Source organism: Ursus arctos, unplaced genomic scaffold (assembly GCF_023065955.2).
Source record: "Ursus arctos isolate Adak ecotype North America unplaced genomic scaffold, UrsArc2.0 scaffold_5, whole genome shotgun sequence".
NCBI classification, from domain to species: Eukaryota; Metazoa; Chordata; class Mammalia; order Carnivora; family Ursidae; genus Ursus; species Ursus arctos.
The window spans coordinates 26,644,064-26,667,623 of NW_026623067.1; the positions used below are offsets into that span (position 1 = coordinate 26,644,064).

General features: G+C 37.2%; 1 protein-coding gene across 1 annotated transcript in view; it reads left to right on the top strand.

Annotated features, from left to right (window-relative positions):
* The window catches only part of MEGF10 (multiple EGF like domains 10), a 343,436-nt gene that overhangs the window by 141,698 nt on the left and 178,178 nt on the right, over positions 1-23,560 (top strand). Inside the window, exons 5-8 of the mRNA XM_048221243.2 lie at positions 35-403; positions 4,577-4,690; positions 12,939-12,974; positions 15,145-15,318. Coding sequence (XP_048077200.2) covers positions 15,313-15,318 — 6 coding nt within the window. The 5' untranslated portion in view covers positions 35-403; positions 4,577-4,690; positions 12,939-12,974; positions 15,145-15,312. The remainder of the gene's footprint in view (positions 1-34; positions 404-4,576; positions 4,691-12,938; positions 12,975-15,144; positions 15,319-23,560) is intronic.

Consider the following 23,560-nt stretch of genomic DNA (forward strand, 5'->3'; position numbering starts at 1 on the left):
GTCTGGTTTCCTCAGTAATGGATTATGTCTACAGGATATGAATTCAACCTGTGGAAAAGCTGAAAGAATCATCATTAATAACAGTACAGCTGACATCATATGGCTCCTGATGTGACACATGGAGAAGGACACAACATCGTCTATGTGCTGGTACTGCCAAAATGTTTCACCTGAATCTAATCATGAGCAAACAATCAGAAAACACACATTTAAGGACATTCTGCACAGGAGCTGGCCTGCACTCTTCAAAGGCATCAGTGTCATGAAAGACAGAAAGGCCGAGGAGCTCTTGAAGATTGATGGAGACTAAAAAGACAGGACAATGAAATGCAATGTATGGACCTCATTTACGTTCTGGATTCGGAGGAAAAACAGCTGTAGAGGACATTGTTGGGACAAACAGGTAATTGTGAATATGGATCACATATTAGATGATGTTAAGTGTCCTGAGTGTGATACTTGTGTAAGAGAATGCCATTGCTCTTAGAGAGATAAGATGTGTGTGTTTGTGTGTGCGGTATAAATACACCCATATCCACACATAGGGACAAGTTAATAAAATGTTAACAGGGAAACTACCTGAATGATAAATTAGTGATTATTGTACTATTCTCAAAACTTATTGGAGGGTTTGATATGTTGATAAATTTTTAAAAAACTGGATACAGGAATGGAAAAGTAAGTGGAGATACATATAGATTAAACAAGATTTGCCTCGAGTTGGACACGCTTGAAGCTCTGTGTCAAGTTCATAGAACTCATCATGTTATTCTACTTTTTTGTATGTTTGGAATTTTCCCTATTGCAAAGTTGTGAAAAACAGAAAGACTCAGTCACATTTCATGATGCCGATTCTCAAGAAAGGATGAGGATGAACGGCCTGAAGATTCTCTACTTTTCTGTATCTTGCCCTCACCCCAACTCCTACCGGCCACACCTACCTACCCTTGTTCCTTGCCTGGATCCTGACTCCACCCCCTACACCCCCATGCCACTCATTTCTTATCCAGCTTGAACCCAAAGTGATTTTTTTTTTTTAATCTTACCAAGCCCCACTAAAAACCCTCAAGTTCTGCCCACCATTTTCAGAGGAAACTGACCACTTCTCCACAGCCTGGGCCTCCTTATACTCCACCTCCCGTCCCTGGGTCCTGGGCTCAGTGCTGTTTCAGATCTCTGCTTCCTAGCCCATTCTTCTCTACACCTATGGCTCCTCCCTCTCACTGGAATGCTCTTTCCCCTCTTTACTTACTTTGTGTATAATCATTCCTCAACCATCAAGTCTTTGTGAAATCCTTTCCTGGTCGATCTGCTTAGGGTAAAGCCCCAGTATGGGCTTCTAGGGCAGTAGGCACATTTCTCTGGTAATATTTACTCCAACAGGAATGACAGTTCTCTGTGATTGCATTAATGCTTTCTGCTCTCACTAGGTTGCAAGCTCTCTTGTGTATTTGTTTTGCTTACCGTGGTGTCCATGGTCAGATCTCTATACTGGTGCATAGAGTTAATACATACTTTTAAAAATAGTTTCTCCACTAAAAATATTTACAATTTTTGTGTTTATCGGGTTCCATCGTACTTACCTTAAAAAGGATAGGTGATTATCTCCTGAAGCTCTTCATTCCAGGTCTTTTTTTTTTTTCCCCCTTAACTGAGGCTAATTTCAGTTCTTAAGTTGATGTGATCCCCTCTGACAATATAGAAACATTATTGTCATAATGCTCCTTGAAAAATGGGTTAAGTCACTTGGCTTCTGTTTGCTTTCATAATCGATATGACTTCATGCAAAATGATGCAGCAGTTCACATCATTCTGTCAGTCCCTGTGAAGGAAATATTGTTTTCCAAAATTAAAATTGTGAATCAACTCACAGGAGGATGTCGTCAAATAAACAAAGAATCATCTTTTATATTACATTGCCAAGTCTTTGATAAGCTTAATTCCTCTAAATGCATTTAACTTTAATGAAGAGTAATACAATTTAATAACAACATAAAATGGAATCATTTATCTTCCCAGTCCTAAACATTGGGCAGATGTCTTCTCTTTAATTCATCCTTTCAAATGCAAGTTTTTTTTTCCTTCTTCAGATTTGTCTCTCCTCATTTCTGTATATGTGGTTTGGGGAGTGATCTATATGTACATGTTTAATTAAATCACTCATCAGGCTATAGTTTTCACGGTTGGAAATCTCTGGGATGCGTTATTTCAAGTTCTTGAGGCAGTGATATTTATATAACCCAATAAAATTGGTAATTATTAGTATATTAGTCAAAATTGTTTCAGTTGGAAGTGACATAAAACCAAACTCAAACTGACTTCAGCAGAAAGGGGAAGTTATTGGCACACATAACTGGGGAAACCAAAGGTGGATGCTGGTTTCGCAAGTTCAGATGAGGTGGGTGGAAGTCTCTCCTCATCTCCTGACTTGCTTTCCTCTGTGTTAACTTCATTCTCAAGGAAGGGCTTTACTAACACCTGGCAAGGGAATGTGCATGAAACAACAGTAGGTCATTCATTGATACAGGGTGACCTTCAGAAATTTACAAATGGGGAACAGGGCTCCAGCCCAAACTGGGATTTGGAGTCTGCCTGGATATCTGTTAGTGTAATCTGCACCTTTTTTTTTTTTTTTTTTTTTTTTTTGGCTGAAGGAAAGAGAAGGGATTTTGTTAGACCTCACTAGTTTTTGAGCCTCTATGAAGAGAGGAATTATAACAGAAGGTGAAATCATTGTTTTTATAAAGGATTTTGTAAACTATGAAGGGAATGCAGCACGGTTTTGGTGTTTTAAGGGCATGATAGCTTTGAAATGCTTCCAGGGGACATTAGTGCAACGGAGGACAGTGTCTCACAGAAAAAAAGGATGAGCCCAAAAGCTATCGTTTCATTTCTGAACACCCTCTGGAGACTTCAGAGCTACTGGAGTCTCTGGGGCACAGAGGCAGAGTAACGCGGGTTACAATAACAATAGATGTAGCCCCTTGTTTTGTGGAGGGTGTTTCTAATTAGTTTTATATGGGTAGATTACATGACCCCGAAGGTTTTCTACAGAGAGGGAAACAGTGTGGAAGACATTGAGGAATAGGTTATTTTGTATTGATAAATATTTCACCTTGATAATTCATGTGATTTATATAGAAAGCTAGGGGAATTGTCACAGGATGTTTTCCATTTGCTGCCTGTAAGAAAGTTGTGTTATTGCTGTGTATGGGCTTTCAAAAATAGAATCAATATTAGAAGAGCCATTTCGGACATATTGCTACTAACTGAGAAACATGAAGTTTCCCCACATTGAGAACTCTTTTCTTCTATAACCTCTTCTCCAGTTAAAGGCATTTAAAATGTTTGAGGAGCATATATAATGGGATTGCAGAGATTTATACGTTCAAATCAGCCATGTGATCTGCAAAGTTAACTGTATATTGTTATCTAGGAAAGAGCCTCCATTACTTTTGTTTGTATAAGCTCACATCCTAAATAAAACTGCAGCCAGCAGAATGCTCATTAAAGTGGATTTAAGATTCCAAATGAAAAGTTATTGATTTCAAAAAGGATAAACACCGCTAAGCCTCTAGAATCATCTGAAGTTATTAAATTACCAATTTAGTTACTGTCATTATTTTTTTTTACTGTCTTGGTTATTTATTAAGCAAACTGTATAAGGTATGTTTGAAATGAAACTGGAAGATATCAGCCAATAGTTATTTTCCACACACATTTAGAAATTAATGACCTGCTGAAAAATGGTGATGGGTTTGGTCTCCCTCGCCCCAAATTCCTGGCCCTCATAAAAAATATAGCCTACTTCATGTCTATGGGAAGGCAAGATTAGGATGGGTGTCAGATGATAAATTTGTAGCCACCAGCATCTAGCCAAAAGAGCCTGACTTAACCCTATCACATTTCCCATGTATATTTATGTACTGTACCATTTGGGTATTATAATAAAAAGTTTTTATCTGTCCCTGGAGGCAAAATTGAGTTATATATTAAATGGCTATTTTCTTTGTTTTCTGCTTAGGTATGCATGTAATGTGGTAGCATAATATATATTCCACACTTGTTTCATTCTTGCAGAGAGATAATATTTTTGCAGCTGACAGAGTAAAGACATCCTGTGCTTCTAGAATAAGAGAGAACATATTGGCAGGATAAAATGCAGATGTTCCCAGTGTTTCTTCTACCTTATGGTTGTATTCAGCAGAGGTTAACTTTCATGGGCATATTTCCTTGTCCTTGTTTGGACAGTTGGACACAGAGGTCCATAGTAAATTCAAGAGTGTAAAAGGTGGTTTCAAGGAAAGTATTTCAAAATGTTTTTAGTGGTGGGAAAGTAACTTAAGATTTCATCCCCCCCTTTAGTAAGAATGATGACATCATCAAGGTAACTTCCCTGCTTCTCTGTAAGGAAAGAACGTGTATAGCCATTTTTTCTCTTAAAGAATTTTATTATCCTTAACATAATACAATACAAATGGAAATTTTGTCTTGTCATAGTCTAAGAAAAATTAACTTCTGTGACAAAGATGATATCCTAATCACGTGTTTGATCCCTTCCTTTTTCCCATTTCAGAAAGAAACAATACACGGAATATAAAAGGAGTATGAAAAGATCACTTGTGTATTACCGTTGGAAACTTGTCACTATGGCTATGAAGCTGAAGAGTTTTAACTGGAAATGGAACAGGTAGGAGTGAATAAGGGAGCACTGATGAGCCACTATTCACATTTCGGCTGTATGTTCTGGAAAAACTAATTCTTCTGTAAGGTTAAGAGAAAATTTTACAGATAAATTAAGAAATACAGTAGTTGAAATGAGGGGGATCAGACTCGAACATTCAGATCAAATCATCTCTAGTAAAACAGGCTTCCCATGGAATAAAGGGAAGAATATAAGGGTTGGGGAGCTAATTTTCTTAATTAGATTCAAAAGGATCATGTATTATTTTTTTAAAGTGCAAACTTCTACAAAAAAAGTATAAATCGAGAGGCAAAAATCAAGTCTTGGGAATAGAAAGAAGAGTAACTAGGGGACATTCTTTCAGAATGCACAGCACAACCTTCAAGATTTAGGAATTCAAGAGAAAAATCAAGAGGCAGAAATGTTGAAGCAGGAGAATTAATATCATGATTATATGGATTCCAGAAGTAGAAAGTAGCGGATGACTGAAAAGCAATAATCAAATAAACAAAAGAAGGCAACTTCTCTGAATTGAAGCATTCAGCCTTGTACATGGAGCAGGGTTAGCAAAGATTAGGTGGGTTTAATGAAAAGGAATGATACCCAGGTGGTTTTGGCTAGAAGCAGTCAGCTGGGAGAAAAAAGTCACTAAAGGGGAAAAAAGTTTGAATGGCATTAGACTCCTTATTTGCAACACTAGTGTTAGAAAAGCTCAGAGAAAATGTACAGGTTTCTGGGGGAAAAAAGCTTTATGTTCCAAGAATTATATTCCAAGCCTAGCTATTATCTAAATGCAAAGGCAAATGAAAGCCTGGCTCAGATTTAAAAGAATTCAGAAATTATATGACTCATGTATGCTTTTTGAAAAATACAACTTAAAGTAGACCTTCAAGCAAAAAGTAATCAAAATAAAGAATTTAATAAAGACAAAGACATGTTTTAGGAAAAAAGAGCAATGAGCAAGAAAAACTTAGATGTAAATCTAAAGAATTGCTTATAAAGTGGTTGTGAAACTGTGTACAATTTATAACAAAGAATTTAAAAAAGAAAAATGTATATAATTTAAAAAACCTCCTGGAGATGTGGGGTGAAAAGATAGGTGGAGAAGGAGGGAGTGAAGTGTGATAAAGTTTTTATGTTGAACTAGGAAGGTCCGTATTGGTAGCTTCATTCTTGACACTGTTGGAGAGTAAATTAAAGCATGTTTTAAAAAATTAAGACCAGTTTAAAATGAGGCTATTGGAGAAGAAAGAAAAAAAAAAGGGAAGTATTATCATTCCAAAGGATGGCAAAGTGTGTGTGGGGGTGGGGGGGAGAGAAAGGAAGAGAGGGAATGAGAACATAGAAATGAGAGATAAAGAAATACCAATTAGGTTTCTCTATTACAAGTGTTTTCTTTTTTTTTTAAAGATTTTATTTATTTGTTAGAGAGTGTGAGAGAGCACAAGCAGAGGGAGCAGCAGGCAGAGGGTGAAGGAGAAACAGACTCCCTGCTGAGTAGGGAGCCCGATGTGGGGCTCAATCCCAGGACCCTAGGATCATGACCCTAGCTGAAGGCAGATGCCCCACCGACTGAGCTACCCAGTGGCCCCTCTCTATTACAAGTTTACTTCAAGACCATGATGGAGAGCTGCTGTTGGATTTACTGTTCTATAAAACTGAACCAAACATGTGAGGTGACTACTTTTAGGCATTGGAAGATAGGCAGTGCAGGACTATAGTCTCAGCAAGACAGGGAATAAAGGAGGTGAGCACCATATTCAACCCAATTTTATGTCCAGGGGCAGCTTCCTGAATTTGGCACAAAGTGGAGCCCAAGTGAAGAACATCAAGTCATACTGAGCTGTGGCAGAAACTGCATCAGGGGGGATGAAAAGGCAGGTGAAATTCACGGTATAGAACTACAGAGACAAATGAGCTCTACAGAAGGGAGGTCTCCGAAGTCTGTGTGGAGATTCTTCTTAGCTCTTTGGCTAAGAGCTACTCTGGGCTTTGCCTGTGTAGGTTAAGATTTTGTAAGACCTCATGATTCTGCAAGACAGAAGCTGTTGTGGTGCTAAGAAATGAATGGAAATGCCAGAAGTCATGCAATGCCAAAATAAATTAAAGTTGTGATCCAGCTATGGCAGAAAGACTTTACTGAGCCCGCTGGACATTCAATTGAGACCACAGAAAGGCCACTCTTTTGGAGTAAGGAATAAGATCATATCGTGGGATTACGGTCAAAATCAATGTAGATCTGCCCAAACAGAGCATAAAATGAAGCCTGAAAGATGAAGAGAATGAACCAGTTGTATAGTTGCTGGCCAGAACCAAACATTACACCTTTAAATGAGAAACAAGATAATCCAGATGCTCTACAATATATCATCCGTAACATGCAGCATACAATTAAAAAATTACTACACATATGCAAAGAAGTGGAACAATGGAATTCATAATCAAGATAAAAAAAAAGACAATCAAGGGGAGCCTGGGTGGCTCAGTCAGTTGAGCATCAGACTCTCAATCTCAGCTCACATCTTGATCTCGGGGTTGTGAGTTCAAGCCCCACACATTGGTTTCCATGCTGGGCATGGAGCCAAGTAAAAAAAAAAAAATTAAAAAGAAAAGTAAAAAGCAGACAATCAGAGGAGATCCTGAGAATGACTCAGACTTCAGAGTTAGAACACATTTTAAAAACGGTGATTATAGGGGCGCCTGGCTGGCTCAATCAGTACAACTTGTCCCTCTTGACCTCGGGGTAAGAGCCCCACGTTTGGGTGTAGAGATTACTTAAAAATAAAATCTTTAAAAAATGGTGGTTGTAAACATGTTCAAGGATTAAAAGAAAAAAAAATGGATATAGTGAACAGGTGGGAAACCTCAAAAGAGAAATACAAGCTGTATAAAAGTATCAATTAAAAATACTAGAAATGGCAATTTCCCTCAGTGGCTTAAGAGGAGATTGGACACTGCAGAATAAAAAGTACAAGAACCTGAAAATAGATTAATTAGAAAATATCAAAACTGAAAAACAGAATAAATTGTATTCTCTGTTTTCTAAAATGAACAGAGCCTCAGTATCTTGTGGAATGGTATCATTTGTCCCATATGTAATTGAAGCCTCAGAAGAAAAGGAAAAAAAGAATGGATCAGAACTATTTGAAGAAATAATAACCCCAAATATTCAAAACTTGGCAAAAAAAAATCATTCTACAGATCTAAGAATCTCTTAAGACCCAAGGGAGTATATCTTTCAAAATAATCTTCAGGAATGAAAATCAAAAAATGTTATGAAAGGAATATAACCTGATAGGCTATAACCTGATAGAATCTTCAAGAATGGAGGTCAAAAAATATTTTGAAAGGAATATAACCTGATAGTAGTCATGGCCCTAAAAGAAATATCAAAGAAATTTCATTGGGCTGCAGATAAAATTTAGAATAATAGAATGAAGATAATTGGGAATGGTAAATATGTGGGTAAATAAGAATTTTATTTTCTTATCTTTAAATTTCCTTAAAACATAATTGACTGGTTCAAGCAAACATTATAATGCACTGTGGTATTTTTAGCATATGTAATGGTAACACAGGGTAACACATTAAGAATTGCAGCAGGGTTAAATGGAATTCTACACTTGGAAGTTTCTTATATTCTACATGAAATGTTATAATATTAAATAGAAATAGATTGTGATAAGCTTAGGATGTATACTGGAATCCCTAGAGCAATCACTAATACACACACACATGCGCACACACAGGAAACCAAAGAAACAATAAAATGGAGTACTAAAAAAATATTTTATGGGACCAAGAAGGCAGAAAAGAACTAACAAAGAAACACACATGAGATGAGACAAATAAAAAGCAAATTGCAAGATGGTAGAATTAAATGCAACCATATTAATAGTTACAATGACTGAGAATGCACTAAATATTCCAGTTACCAATAAATTTCATAATAAAAAAAGGTCAGTTCATCAAGAAAATACAACAGTCTTAAATGCGTATTCATCTAATTACTGTGTTTAACATAGTTCCTGGCACACAGAACTATTATTAATGCAAGGATGACTCAACACAAGGAAATCCATTAATGTAATTCACTATATAAATAGATCAAAGGGGGTAGAACTCATGACATTTCAATATGGGCAAAAATGCATTTGCTAAAATGCAATCATCACTCTTGATTAAAAACAAGTAAGCAATAACTCTTGGCAAGCTAGCAATAGAAGGAAACTTTCTTAAGCTGATAAAGGTAAGTGTAAACCAAGAGCAAATACTTGTTATAAAATATTTTTTATAGTCATTCCTCCTAATGTTAGAAATAAGATAAATTTTCTCTCATCATTGTTGCTATTTAATCTTAATAATGGAGAGTCTAATGCAATAAGACAGAAAAGAATAATATATATAAATATTGTAAAGGAAAGACACAGGTATAGTTATTTGCAAATAAGGTATTGCCTTAGAAATCAAGAAAAAATTACTAGAATCAATAGAGAATTCAATATGAGGTTTAGGTACAGAATTAGCATAGCAAAATCAATGCTTTCCTATATATTATCAACAATATATTAAAGAATGAAACAGAAAAAATGAACCTATTCTCAACAGAAAGAAAAATTACAAAATGCCTAACAAAAACATAAGATTCATAGGTGGAAAACTATAAAGCTCTAGGAAAAAAATAAATGATCCAGTAAATGCAGATAGTCCCCTTCTAAATGGAAAGCCACTATTTTTGAGATATAAATCTTCTTAAGTTATTTTAGAAATGTGAGGCAATTCTAATCATTATATGAAACTTAAGCTGATTCTATAGGTTACGTGATAGAAAAAAAAAATCACAAGTAGTAGCCTGGAAACCCTGAGAAGAAAGAAATTGTAGTAACTTCTCTTTCAGAGATTAAAACACATTTGAAAATACAATTGTAGAAGTATAGGGTTGGTGCAGGTATAGGCAGAGATAGTGATGAATAAAGATTGTGTAGAATTTAGAAACAGGAGTCCATACACTGGAATTTGGCACCGTGGTTAAGAGCATTGAGTCTCAAGCCAAGGCGTAGTCGCTGTGCATTCTTGGTTAAGTTACTTAAACTCTGCCTTAATTGGCTTATGTGTAAAATAGGGACCATTACACCACCCATATCTTAGGGTTGTTGAGAAGACTAAATAAGTTAATAAAGAAAAAGCACTTAGAAGAGGGCTTGGAATATGGTCAGAACTATGTAAATGTTAGCTGCTGTTAATGATAAAGATGGTAAACAAATCAGTAGGAAGAAGATGAATTACTTCTCAAATGAGGGTGAAGTTTGGTTATCAATTTTGAAAGAAATACACCTGGGGTGATGAGTTGTTCATTTTGAGAGAAATATACTTACACCCATACCTTACCCAATATCCACAAAACTAAACGTAAAGGTATTAGATGAAGGTAAAAAACATTCATAAGCATGGGATGAAGAAATCCTGTTTCAGCAAGATATAAAACGTGAAAGTCATAAAGAAAATAATGACATATTTAAATACATAAAAATTAAAAAGACATAATAATAACATTAATGAACAACATGAAGCCTGGGAATATGTTTGCATCATATTAACAAAGGATTAATATCGATATGACTCAATAGGGAAAAGACAAACACTCCAATAGAAAAATGAACAGTGGGGGCACCTGTCTGGCTCAGTAGGTAGAACATGCAACTCTTGATCTTGGGGACTGAGTTCAAGCCCCACGTTGAGCATAGAGTTTACTTTTAAGAAATATGAGTCATGGGAAGGAAAAGTAATATAGATATTCAACAAGCTAAACTAGTTCAACCTCATTGGAAATCAGAGAAATGTAAATTAATGTGGTACCTTATAAGGAATTTTTACTCCTCAAATTAGCAAAAATCTAAAAGCTTGATAATACCCAGGGTTAGTAAGGGTGTGGCAAATGATACTCTGCTGGTAGGAGGGTAAACATTCTTTGGAGGGCAATTTTTCCAGTATCTACTAACGTAAAAACTGTCCATCTTGGTTGGCTTAGCAATTCCACATTGAGGACTTTATTCTAAAGAATCGGCATGGACTAAAGGTCTGTGTATGAAAATGATCACAGCAGGGTTGTTTGTAGTAGTGAAAAAGGGGCAACAGCCAAATACTGATGATTAGAAGAGCAGTTAGATAAATTCTGGTAAAGCCATAATGTTGAATACCACACAACTACTAAAAAGGATGAAGAATGTATATTTCATATTTTTTTAAGATTTTATTTTTAAGTAATGTCTACACCTAACGTGGGGCTTGAACTTACAACTCCAAGATCAAGAGTCCAAACTCTGCCAGTGGAGCTAGCTATATGTCCCTGTGTATTTTATATTTTTAATAATATATAGGTGGAAACTTTCCAAGGAAGGTTAAAAAAAAAAGTGTTTCAAGACAGTTCCTGGCTTTGTTATTTTACACACACACACACACACGTGCACACGCATACACACGCACTTGTACGTGCGCCTGTAAATATGGAAGGGCATAGGAAAAATACTGAAACAAAAGTACTAAACTGTTAACCCTGGCTACCTCTGGGCTTGTGCTGGAAGAGGTGCAGCCTCGTATTTTCAGTCTTTACACTTATGTACAGTTTTAACTTTTTATAATGAAAGCATGCTCCTCCACATCTTGAATAACAAAGAAAAACAAAACATAAGAGAATGCTAAAGGCTGAAGAAATTGAAGCACCAGGAAACAGAGTCTTTTCTGGGCAAATGCTCTGGACTTAGCAGCTAATCCATATTCTTTTAAAACTATGCATGCAATATTTTAATCATTTTAATATGGCCAACGCCCTGAAACCAAGCCAACAAAGATAACCCATAACAAACCTACAGTTCATACCCCCAGCACAGAGGCAGACATTTAAAACAAAATACCAGGAAATCCAGGTAGTCCAACCACAACGAAGTAATAATGTGTAGTCCATTAAACGCAAACGTGGTTTAATGGTATGACAAATATTAATGCTTTTCGTAGGCTAACAGAGACGCAGAAGCACCTGACTGTCTAGAGGTAACCTGTCTGTCATTGATTGATACACTCATTCAACAAATTTGTACAGCCACGCATTATTCTCAGTTTTGGGGTAAAATCAGAGACCCATCCGTACCCTTAGGAACACACATTTTAGGGGGGAAAAGAGACCAGTAAACAGATGCTAATGCTAAGGTATGAACGAGTATTTAGACAAGGGAAATACTAGAAAGAAAATAAATAGATGATCAAATTTCTGCCTGAAATCAATAGAAAATAATATTCATGTTGGGAAACACTAAAAGTCTTTTTATTCTACTTGACGGCAATACAACTACTCACTCTGTTAATAAAGCTGTACTCAACAAGTTGGAACCAATGCAATAGAATAGGTCGAACAAATGAGTCCTCTGCACTGAGAAGGAAAGTTGTGATATACAATGACAATTACTGAAGACAATCAGTTGAAAAAATACTAGAAGAGGGGCGCCTGGGTGGCGCAGTCATTAAGCGTCTGCCTTCGGCTCAGGGCGTGATCCCAGCATTCTGGGATCGAGCCCCACATCAGGCTCCTCTGCTGGGACCCTGCTTCTTCCTCTCCCACTCCCCCTGCTTGTGTTCCCTCTCTCGCTGGCTGTCTCTCTATGTCACATTAATAAATAAAATCTTTTAAAAAAATACTAGAAGAGAAGTGTGCAGGAAGGTGGCAAAGTTACAAAAAAATAGAGAGGGCTTTTAAAAATCTATTAATGACAGTTACATAATGGAAAAAAATGTCATCATGCTAGCAAAAGATACTATAACATGCCTTGATACAAACGACAGAAAACCTACAGGACCCATAACAAGAAAATGATAAAACTCTGAGGATGAAAGAAACAGTCCAAACCATCTTTCCAGAAAGAAATATTCAGCATTATAAAGATGTCATTTCTCTCTAAATCATTTATAAGCTCAATGGAATTCTAGCAAAAGTAGTGGTGTAATTTGGGGGGGGATTTAGAAATTGTTCTTATATAAAATTTTAATCTTTATTTTTGTCAAAGTTAAACATATTCACTTTAAGTATGATGAGTTCTGCTAACTTATAGCAGCAGTCCTCGGCTTTACTCCTCCTAGCTTTGGATTCACACTCCCCAAGTCAATAGTTCCCAACATTTTGAGCCGTTTTTACTGGTGTTTATGTCTTTATTATTTTCCAACAAGAGGATTTTTCTGCTAATTAAGTTTTGCTTTTCTTTTTCAGTTTTGGAGATTATTGATTCTCTTCTTACTGTGAAAGGTAATACTCATTTTTGTGATCTACTTCTCAAATCTCAATCAGTCTGCCTCCCACACACACATACACATCCTAAAAATGTGTTCATGTTTCAGCTTCTCTTCACCCTGACAATATTTTGGATTTTATCAATGTTTGATGTTATAAGCAGTATGTCTCTGTAGATATTATTATACACAGCGGAGTCTCACAGTATTCTATGCTTTCCCTTCATGGACAACTTGCTTTTCTGGAAGTTAATAACCATCTGCTTTCCTCCTCCTTCTCCGCCTCCTCCTCCTCCTCCTCCTCCTCCTCCTCCTTCTTCTTCTTATTAAATAAACTCTACATTAAAAATGGGGCTTGAACTCACAATCCTGGGATAAAGAGTTGCATGCTCTACAGACTGAGTTATCCAGGTGCCCCAATAATTGTCTGCTTTTAAATTTGCTTTGTTACTGATACAATGGACAGAATTAAGACAGCAAGGGAGAGGAGAGAGAGGAGGAAGAAATGAAAGAAAAAAAGAACTTCTCAACTCGGTCACACACTTGAGAAAAGCCTGAGAATTTCAGTTTTGCTTAAAACTGTGCGTGCTGGATCATTCTTCCAGTTCAGAGTGGACTGGTTCCTTTCTGGACTCGATGCTCAGCTTTGTCAGGATCTCCCCTTCATTGCCATCCTAGAAACATTCCTTTTCCTTGTGCTGACGTTGGAGCTCCCACTTGCTGGGTGCCGTGGTTTACACTCTTGTTTGGGGGGTGGGGGGAGCACTTCTAGTAGATTCCAGGGAACGGTGCCGTGAAACTCCCCTACGGAGGTAATGTGACTGCCCCTGACTATGAGGCACTAGAGGAAACGCCTGTCACCTTGGTCTTTCCACCTCACATCAACCACTGGCACCCCGTGGGAGACCTCTGCGCCCTCTCCTCTCCTCAGTGATACCCAGAAGCCACTGTGGCTGTCCATTCCTGCCATTTAGAAACTCTGCCTGCCATTGTGTTTTGAAATTAATCTGTTCGACCCTTTTCTTCAAATCCATCTTTACAAGCGCTGTTTTTAAATGTTAAGAAATGTTAATGCTAAGAAAATCTCCATTCCTTCTACACAGGTTGGAATAATTCAAGCTACATCAGGTAGTGCCCCAGAGGGTTCTTGCTCATTAAGTTGGTGGGTAAAACCAATCTGTTTGACAAATCTGGTTTATAATTTTAAGTAAACATGCATGGTTTTTTATAGCAAACATTTCAGCAAACATGGTAACCCATAACACATGGTCTAATTTGCAAGATTGTAAGCCAACATTTGGTAGAAATATTAAAAATAAACCTTCAAATATTACATGAAAGATTTGTATTTAGCAAACAGATTTAGGCAGAAACTCAAGTTTTTGGTGACAGGATACAGAATAACTATAGTTTTCATTTAAATTTCTTGGTAATAGGTATGTACATAATTGCTAAATATTACACATCAATTTTTAAAGTTGTAAGAGCTAGCACAAAAAGCAAAAGGACTTTTTAAAAATTCATTGAAAAATTAAGATCTGTTTCTGCTACTCCAGTAACATTTTCAATCAAATGCTTCCCTAAAGAATATCATTAACATAGAGGTGAAATATGAAGATGAAATTATTTTCTGCAAGTCAGTGAGTTTAAATTTGTTTTTAATAGAAGGTTGATAACAGGAATCAGAGACCCATCGATCTGATATTTAACTTTCCTTTTCCAATTGTGTTCAGTATTCTTGCTTTGCGCGGAAAATTTTCTTCATCTCAGCATAGGGACCAAACGACATTTGTGTTGACATCAATCATCTCTCCTTGGGGTAATCTATGGCAACGTTGAGGAAATGAGATTGGTTTTAAGGGATTGGAACATAAGTTAGGAAGAAGAGAGTTAAGAAACAAGAAGTGAAATCATGATGACAGCTCCTTACAAGCCCTGTGCCATTTAAATTCACAAAATTAATCAGAGGAAAGAGTTGTTAAGTACGTTCATGTTCCAAGTTAGAACAACTTCGACTTGAATATTGTCCGTCAGTAATTTTTAAAAATTTATCCTTTGCTTCAGATTTGGAACAATATGACTTTGAAAGACATGTAAGGAAGAAGCGATAGGGTTGCAGGACCGAGTTCATGGCTATTTCTCTGAATTTCTTTTACCTAATTATGTATCAATTTTTTGAAATGCAGGGGGTGGTGAGGTCACAGTTCTACAATAAACCTTCTGGTCAGGATTGCACCCAAGAGCCACTGCAATAAAAATTCCATTTGCCAGAGGATGTGCTCTTGAACTCTGAACAAGTGCAGATGAGGAGAGGCAGTGGAAAGAGGACTCGATAAGGCTGATTGTGATCCTCCATGATGGTAAGGTTGGTAAATCTGGGAAAGGGATGGGAATCAATATAATCATACTACTCCTGCCACCCACTGGCCAAAGAATGAGTTCTGCATATTGAAATGTACACGTTTAGGGTTATGATTTTTCTCAACCCATAACTTCTTTCATTTTTCTATCATCCAGCAGTCTCTATTTTGAGCTTCCATCATCTTCAGTGGTGGAAAACTAACCCAAGGTTATTATCCTTCTCCCAAGGTTTGAGGGCTTTGGGGAGAGGCTTTAAGTTACACTGAGATGTCAAGTGGGAAAGGTGTAACCCCAGGTCATCTTTTAGCCTGTCTGGCATTCGCCGTGAGGGAGCAACCCACCTGGGTCCTGGTTGTCATTACCCTCCTGTCATGATGTTCACATTCCTACATCGTTTTTGGTTGTGTCTCCTCTTCTGGCTGCAAGCCCCGTCCCGGTCCACCAGCTGCCTCTCAGCTAAATTTCTCAGGGTTTGGAGATAACTTTTGGATAATGTCTCTTGCCACTCTGGGGCTGCGGGAAACTGGGGAGTTACCTCAAGCCCTGTCTGCATAGAGGGGCTGCCATTTCAGGGTGCCTCAGAGCATAAAGTAAGATGTTTCTAGCAGTAACAGGAAACTTATCTCAAACCGCCTTAAGACAAGTTATTAGCTCATATAAGGAGTCAAGAGGTGAGGTGAGCTTCAAAGCGTGTTGATCCAACAGTTGAAAAATGCAATCAAAGCCTTGGGTTCTCTCTGTCTCTCTACCCTGCCCTCTGCCTGTGATCTTCACTTTAAAGTGGATTTGTGTCTTGGCTGTATGATAGCCACCTGCAGAAATTACAGCTTTGTCTTTTGTATCTAATTGGCTTCTCAAGCTTCTTTCTTCAGAATGAGGTAGAACATTCCTATGTCTCTGGTATAACCCTTTTCATCTCTTGTTGCTGTGGCTGGATAACATGCCTAGTTCCCCCCTCCCTTTTTTTAAATTGAAGTTTTAATTTTAATTCCAGTTAGTTAACATTGAGTGTTATAATCACATGCTTATTTTTGAATCAATTTTTAGCAAAAGGAATGGGATTACCGCTAGACCAAAATCAGGTTGAACCCAGAAGCTGAGAGTAGAAATCAGTCGCCTGAGGTACTTGGCTATGCGGAGAAGGGGTGAGTCCCTGAAGAAATTTGGAATTTTTTAGGGAGAGAATGAGGAGGATAGATGCTCTCTAGGCAATAATATCAGCCAGGATTTAGTTAGGAAAACAAACCCCTCTAGAAATTTCAAGCAGAACAAGATTGACATAGGGAATTAAGCCACAAAAAACACTGGAAGGGGTAGAAGAGAGAAAAACGGGGGGTTAGATGGAGTTAGTCAATGTTCAGGAATTCCAGGAAGCTGCTCCTGCCCTGTAGGCGCGCACACCTGTCTAACCCCGAATTCTTCTGAGCCTGTGATCTTCTGCCCCTGCAGACCCAACGCAGTTGTTACAAGGGCATGCTGCTGCCACAGCCAAAGCCTGGTGTAGCTCTGGCTTCCTTCTTTTCTTCAATCGTTTTAAAAAAACCAGATTATTTATTTATATACCGCGCAGTTGAACACTTTTAACTATGCAAAGTGTATAATTCCCTGGCTTTAGTGTGTTCACAGAGTTGTGCATCCATCACCATAATCGGTTTTTGAACATTTTCATTATTCCTGAAGAAACGCTTTCTCCTCAGACATCACCCCCCCACACTCCCAATCCCTCTATTCATCCTCCTCCCATCCCCCCACCGTCCCCCCACCCTACGCAAAAACTAATCTCCTTTTTGTCTCTGTAGAATTGCCTCTTCTGGACCTTTCATATAGATTTTTATAATATGTGTTCTTTTGTAATTGGATTCTTTCACTTAGCATAATATTTTCAAGGCTCATTCATGTTGAAGCATGTGTCAGTCCTTCATTTGTTTTTGTTGCTGAATATTCTTCCACTGTATGAATAGACCACATCTTATTCATCCATCCGTCAGGGGACATTTGAGTTGTTTCTACTTTTTAGCTGTTAATTATGCTGCCATGAACATTCATGTACAAGTTTTTGATGGATGTATATATGTTGGGCATAGACTTAGGAGTGGGATCACTGGGTCAGGTGGTAAATCTGAGTTTCTCTTTTGAAGAACTGCTAACCTGTTTTCCAAAGTGGCTGCACTATTTTATATTCCCACCAGCAGTGTATGAGGGTTCCATCATTTCTCCACATGCTCTCCAGCGCTTGTTATTATGTTTTGTTTTGTCTTGTTTTGTTTTGGATGATGATAAGCTTTCCTACTGAGTGGGAAGTGGTATCCTATTGTGGTTTTCATTTGCATTTCCCTGATGGTTGATGATGTTGAGCAACTTTTCTTGTACTTACTGGCCATTTGTGTATCTTTTTGAAGAAATGTCTCTTCAGAGCCTTTGGTCATTTTTAGTTGGATTATTCGTCCTTTTATTATTGAGCTGTAGCAGTTTTCAGTGTATTCTAGATACATGTCTCTTAGTAGATATATGATTGGCAAATGTTTTCACTCATATTGTGGATTGTCTTTTCACCTTTTGGTGATGTTCATTGGTCCATAAGGGTTTTAAATTTTGGTGAAGTCTAATTTATCTGTGTTTTTTTTTTTTTTTCTTTTCCTGCTTGTGCTTTTGCTGTCATATCTAAAAATGCATTGTGGAATTTGAGATCATGGTGATGTTTTACCCCTATGTGGTCTTCTAAGAATTTTATAGTTTTAGTTCATAGGTCTTACATCCATTTTGAGTTAATTTTTGTATATGGTATGCGGTAGGGGTCCAACTTCATTCTCTTACATGTGAATACCCAGTTGTCCCAGCATTTTACTTTAATCTTGCACAAATTCTTCCTACTGTCAGGTCCTGAACTAAAACCTTCCTACCAGAGGAGACTGGGAAACCTAGCCTCTGTGAGAGGGAGCACTTAGAGGGGTGGGAACTAGCCTATACTATGCAGAAAATAACTAAACATCAGCCTTTGTGAGGATTTGCTGTCTCTTTGATATCTAGATGGAAAGCAGGCTACAAGTCTCCTTTTATTCAAAGATCCTAAACCTGTCTAAAATCATTTTGTCACCCTTATAACTTGAGAGGTGTAGAGAATATAGGGCCCAACTCACTTTATTCTATTTTTCTCTTCTGTGTTCTTCTTTCTTCCCAGTCCTCACAATTCTAAAATTGAGCCTAAGAGAAACCCAGACATATATTTTTCCAGATAGTTGTGTTTCATGTGCTTTTGTTCTGAGAGCTATATCTTGCTTTTTAAAAGAATGAAAAAAATCTTAAAGGTACATGAGATTATTTTAGATACACTATTAGACTACAGAAAGCAGCATTTTGCCCGACAGATTGGGAATATGGTTTCATGAATGTGATGCAGAGCTCCAGAGACATGGATGAGACTTTGGGGAAGAGAGACAGATTCTCAAGGAGGAGACGAGTAATTATAGACAAGGAACTAAAATTAATAGGTAAGCAGGACATTGATGCCTTTGGTAGAGATTTCCAGTTATGACCATACAGGTATTGGGGCAACTTGGCAATGGTTTTACAACTGTATTCAGTAATGAACCATAGCATACTAATATAGACTGAACTGTTTAAACATCTTGGAGACTTTAATTTATTCAGCTTAAGAGCTTAGTTGAAGGGAAAAAAAATAATGGAAAGTAAGCTGTGGGATTGGTTTTCCTGAATTTTAAATTTAGCTTAAATATATTTCTAATCCTCTATGCCAGGGATATTTTCTTGGAAATTCATTTGAATTGTATAATCTGATCACCTTTATTAATGTAAGGATTTAGATGGGCATAAACATGCTTACTGTATTTTACTGTGTCAATTTTTAGCCTAGGTAATCCTGTAAATGATTAGCTAATTATATTCTGTCTGATTATCAAGCTACTTAACTTAAATCCAGTATGATTATAAAAGGCGAGTAAATCTTCTGTGCCAATAGAGGAGATTCTACACATGGTTACGTTTAAGAAGGCAAAGGAAACTGCACCATATGACCAAAGCCTGTGCAAGATTAAATCTCCATTATCTGGATGACAGAGACTAGAAAGGAATAGAGTGAAGAGCAACACAAATTCACGGCCATCATTTTGAGTCCATTTTATCTTCAAAGACAAATATGATTGCTCCCTGAACTGACTGTCTTATAAAACTAGATGGGGAACATTCCGTCACCTGTTGTAGGAAATGCCCCTCTCGATTTTTAATTAAATTAAAATTAATTTTTAATGAAGGTTCACATTATATTTGTGTATAAATGGAAAACTTCTAAGTGATGGATAGAAAAGGAAAACAGTGTGTGAGGACTCAAGAATATGATATCATTTCAGCTCTAGAGAAATTAAAAAAAAAAGGGAACTAGCATATTCAGAATGTCTCTCACACACACATCATGCTAATCTAGTCTTCACGACAGGCCTAAGAGGAAGGCATAATTATCCCAGTATCTCTAGATGGGTACACTGGATCACAGATAAATTAGAATCCAGTTTGTCTGGTTCTAAATTCTGTGCTCTCTTGGTTGTTAAATTTTGACAGCACCCTTTCAGGTACAAAAGACAGGAAGAAATACTATTCTAATTGGCTTAGAAAAACCAAAGAATTTATCAGCTCACAAACTGACACATAGAGACCGAATCTTCCTCATTCAACATTGTCTGCTGCAGGCATGGTTGGATCCAGGGGCCAGAAGGAACTCTTTCTCTCTAGGTCTCATTTCTACTTTTCCTTGTGTTGTGCTAGCTATCAGGCAGGCTCTCAGGAGCTCCAGCTCCAATCTTTAAAGCTTTAATCCCATGGGAAAACAGGTCTTTTTTTTCTAAGTTGGAATAAGAGTTCCAGTGTTGAATTCCGTTGTCCTTGTTTGGTATAGCCAATCTTAACCACATACTATAAATAATTTGAAAGGAAAGTGAATGTACAGGGTTGGCTATATCAGGAAATGTGACTTGTAACTCTTAAGCCTTATGTATACATGTTAAAAATGTAGATACAGACGGCAGAATGACTCCCCTATTTCTGAGATTTTTTTTTAAAATGTGGATCATGAATATACCAGATAACTATAGAAATTGGTGCTAATCATGAAGCTTCCTGAAGTGAACAAAGGCCTTTACTTCTCTGCTGTTGAAAGTCAAATATACAGGTTCATTCAAGTCTATATGAAAATATATTACATAACATGTTAAAAAGTATGTTAAAAAGTGTGGAGCCCGACACGGGGGTTGATCTCATGACCCCGAGATCAGGCCTGAGCCGAAATTCAGAGTCAGATGCCCAACTGACTGCGCCACCCAGGTGCCCCACATTACATCCACTTTTATGTTAGACACATGATTCAGTAGGCATTAGTCACATGTGGCTACTTAAATTTAAAACTTAAAGTAATTAAATTAAATTAAAATTTAGTTCCTCAGTCATAGGAGCTATACTTCCAGTGCTGAATAGCCATGTGACGGTGGCTTCCACGATGAACAGCTTAGCCATAGAACATGTCCATCATTGTAGGAGGTTCTATTGGACAGCTCTGGATATCTGTCTCAGTTTTCCCCTTTTTGTCAGAATAGAATCTAACAGTCTTAAGTCACGTGAGATAAGACTATAAAGAAATAATCAGTGTAGAATGTGTATCTTCTATAAGAAAACCACTCTGAACTCTTAAAAAAGTCAGTGTCATGGGCCAGAAAAGTAGGGGGGGAGATATTAGATACTAGGTATTAAATGATGTGATAGAATTATTGTCAATTTTGTTAGGTGTGATCAAGGTATTGTGGTTTTGTTAGACTATATTCCAACTCTTTGGAGATCTGTGCTGAAGGATTTAAGAGGAAAATCTTGACATTTTTCATTTACTCTGGAATGATAAAACAAAAAATGGAGAGATGAAGTAACAATGGCACAATGTAAACAACAGTTAAATCTAGCTAATCGGTGCCATTGTTTCTAATTTTGATGTATTTCAAGCTTACAAAATGAAAATAGTTTTGAAAAACCTAACTTACTTTTAGCAGTTTTTGCCTTTGATGTCACACTCAGAAAATGTTTTCTTCAACTAGACTTTTAAAAATAGTTACTGAGACAATCTTCTAGAATCTTAATGGGTCATTTCTTTTAATGCTTAAATCTTGTATCTGTTGGTAATTTGTTTTGGTGTAATGGACAAATTAAAGATTACTTTCACTTTTAGATAGTTAAATGATAGTGAATATTTGCTTCCCTAAACTCATTCACAATTTTTTTCTAGAAAGAGCCCCTGATTTTTATATAGAGATCCACCTCCCTTTGACTTTCTGCTCGTGTGTTTTGGGTAGTGCAGAAACAGAACATTAAAAGCCTGGTATTCTTTAATTTACTCTCAGCTAAAAAGCCCGTGGGGCAGAAACCATAGTTCTTTTGGTAGTATCATAGGCAATTTAAAGAATGGGAGCCTGTTAAAATGTGAGCAGCGAACACTTTGCCAGCCATTACCCGTTATATCCTATTTAATAGATCAGAAAAAAGTTTAGAGAATATTAACATATGTGTTATCATAAAACAAAAGTGAAAGTTGAATGTTTGCTAAATGTCTTCTATCAAAAAGTGGATTTTCTGGATTTATTTCCTAAGGAGAATGTTTCATTCACAGCCCAGACAACATAAAACGGTGTTATCAGGGAGAGGTCTTAATACAAGGACTAAGGGGCTCACAGCCCCATTACAGGGGCTGAAGGAGGCTAGGCAAGGGGCCACCACTAACTTTTTGGTGCATTACCATGGAAGATCAGAGAGCCTCTGTTTGCCAGTCATGAGCATGCAGGAAACTCCTATATATCTCCTGGTACTTCATAGCTCCAAGATGGGGTGAATGTGAGGGGAAACAGAGGCCACTCCAGAAACTCACATTTGAAAGGCCCATGCTATACCTTCTACTGCTCCCAGAGAAAGAAGAAAAATGACTTGGGCCTCGCTGCTTTCTTTCAGGTATTATGTGAGTGTATCTATAAGACGGAGCCTAAAAATGCATTCAGAGCTCTGCTGGCTAGGGTGTCAGAGAAATCTATCTCTCAGGCTTCCACCTTCTGCTATATTAGGGAGATAGAAAAGTTTTTAAAGCAGGATGGTGGGCTGGAGAAGAGGTGAGGAGATTTCCCACCAGATTCATATGTTTATTTTCAAAATGCAAAGGATTGTTAATTTGAAAGTTTGAGAGTAGGGTATATTTGTTAGAATATCTGGCGTAGGAAACAATCTGAAGTTGTAACCCATGTGTATCATAGAAGATTGGTTTCACTTATCATTGCTAAGAATTAACTTCCTATGATATCATGTCACCTAGCAGAGCCCCTCACCCAGTGGGTCACCTGCTGCCCTAAGGGTGGCTGAGAGTCTGGGTCATCAGAGGAGCCTTGCAAAGGGCTCCAATTCCCTTGTTGATCCCAATATGCCATATAAACATAACTATCCTTTTAATGTATTATGAAAAAAGCTGTGAAGCGCTGCATTGTAGTCGAACAGTCTTCTCTTGATTTAATGTGAATGATATTCCTGAATGGGAAAGCTCCAAAGTGAATTAATGTACAAGAAGTCTCAGGAAAGACTCCTCGGGGGCACTTCCTCTTCCCTCATGTGAATCCATCATGGCCGTGTAAAACTGCAAATCTCAGGATTTAATATTAGTATTCCAGAGAGTTATGCTAGATAAATAACAAAGGAGGCTGACAAAAATTCCCTGGGTTTTCGGAAAAGTTAAAGGTTTTGATTAATTAATTCTTTATCTTCATCTCCTCCTCCTTTTCTTTTATTGCAAGAGTGAGATAGTTATAATCTGAGAGATAAGACAGAATCTACTGAGAGCGATATTTGTGCAACTCTCGTTTGGGCAAATGTGTTAAATGAATGAAAGAAATTCATGTTGAGACCTCTCTGCTCTTAAAATAATTTTCTACTTAAAAATGGTAACTTCCAAGTGGAAAATAAAAATGCTCTACTGAGTTATAAAACTTATGTTTAAAATGTATTCACTATTTTTGAGACATTAGTATGCACAAGGACATTGCTTGGTGCTTGAGATATATTAGTATTGATATATCCTGCCCTTGAAAAGCTTATATTCTAATGGGGAAAAGACAGATAGCAGACAATAAACATAATGAGTAAGTAGATTATATAGGGTATTAGAAGGTGAAAGCAGTATAAAAATATGGACTATTTTATTGTTTTTTAAAGATT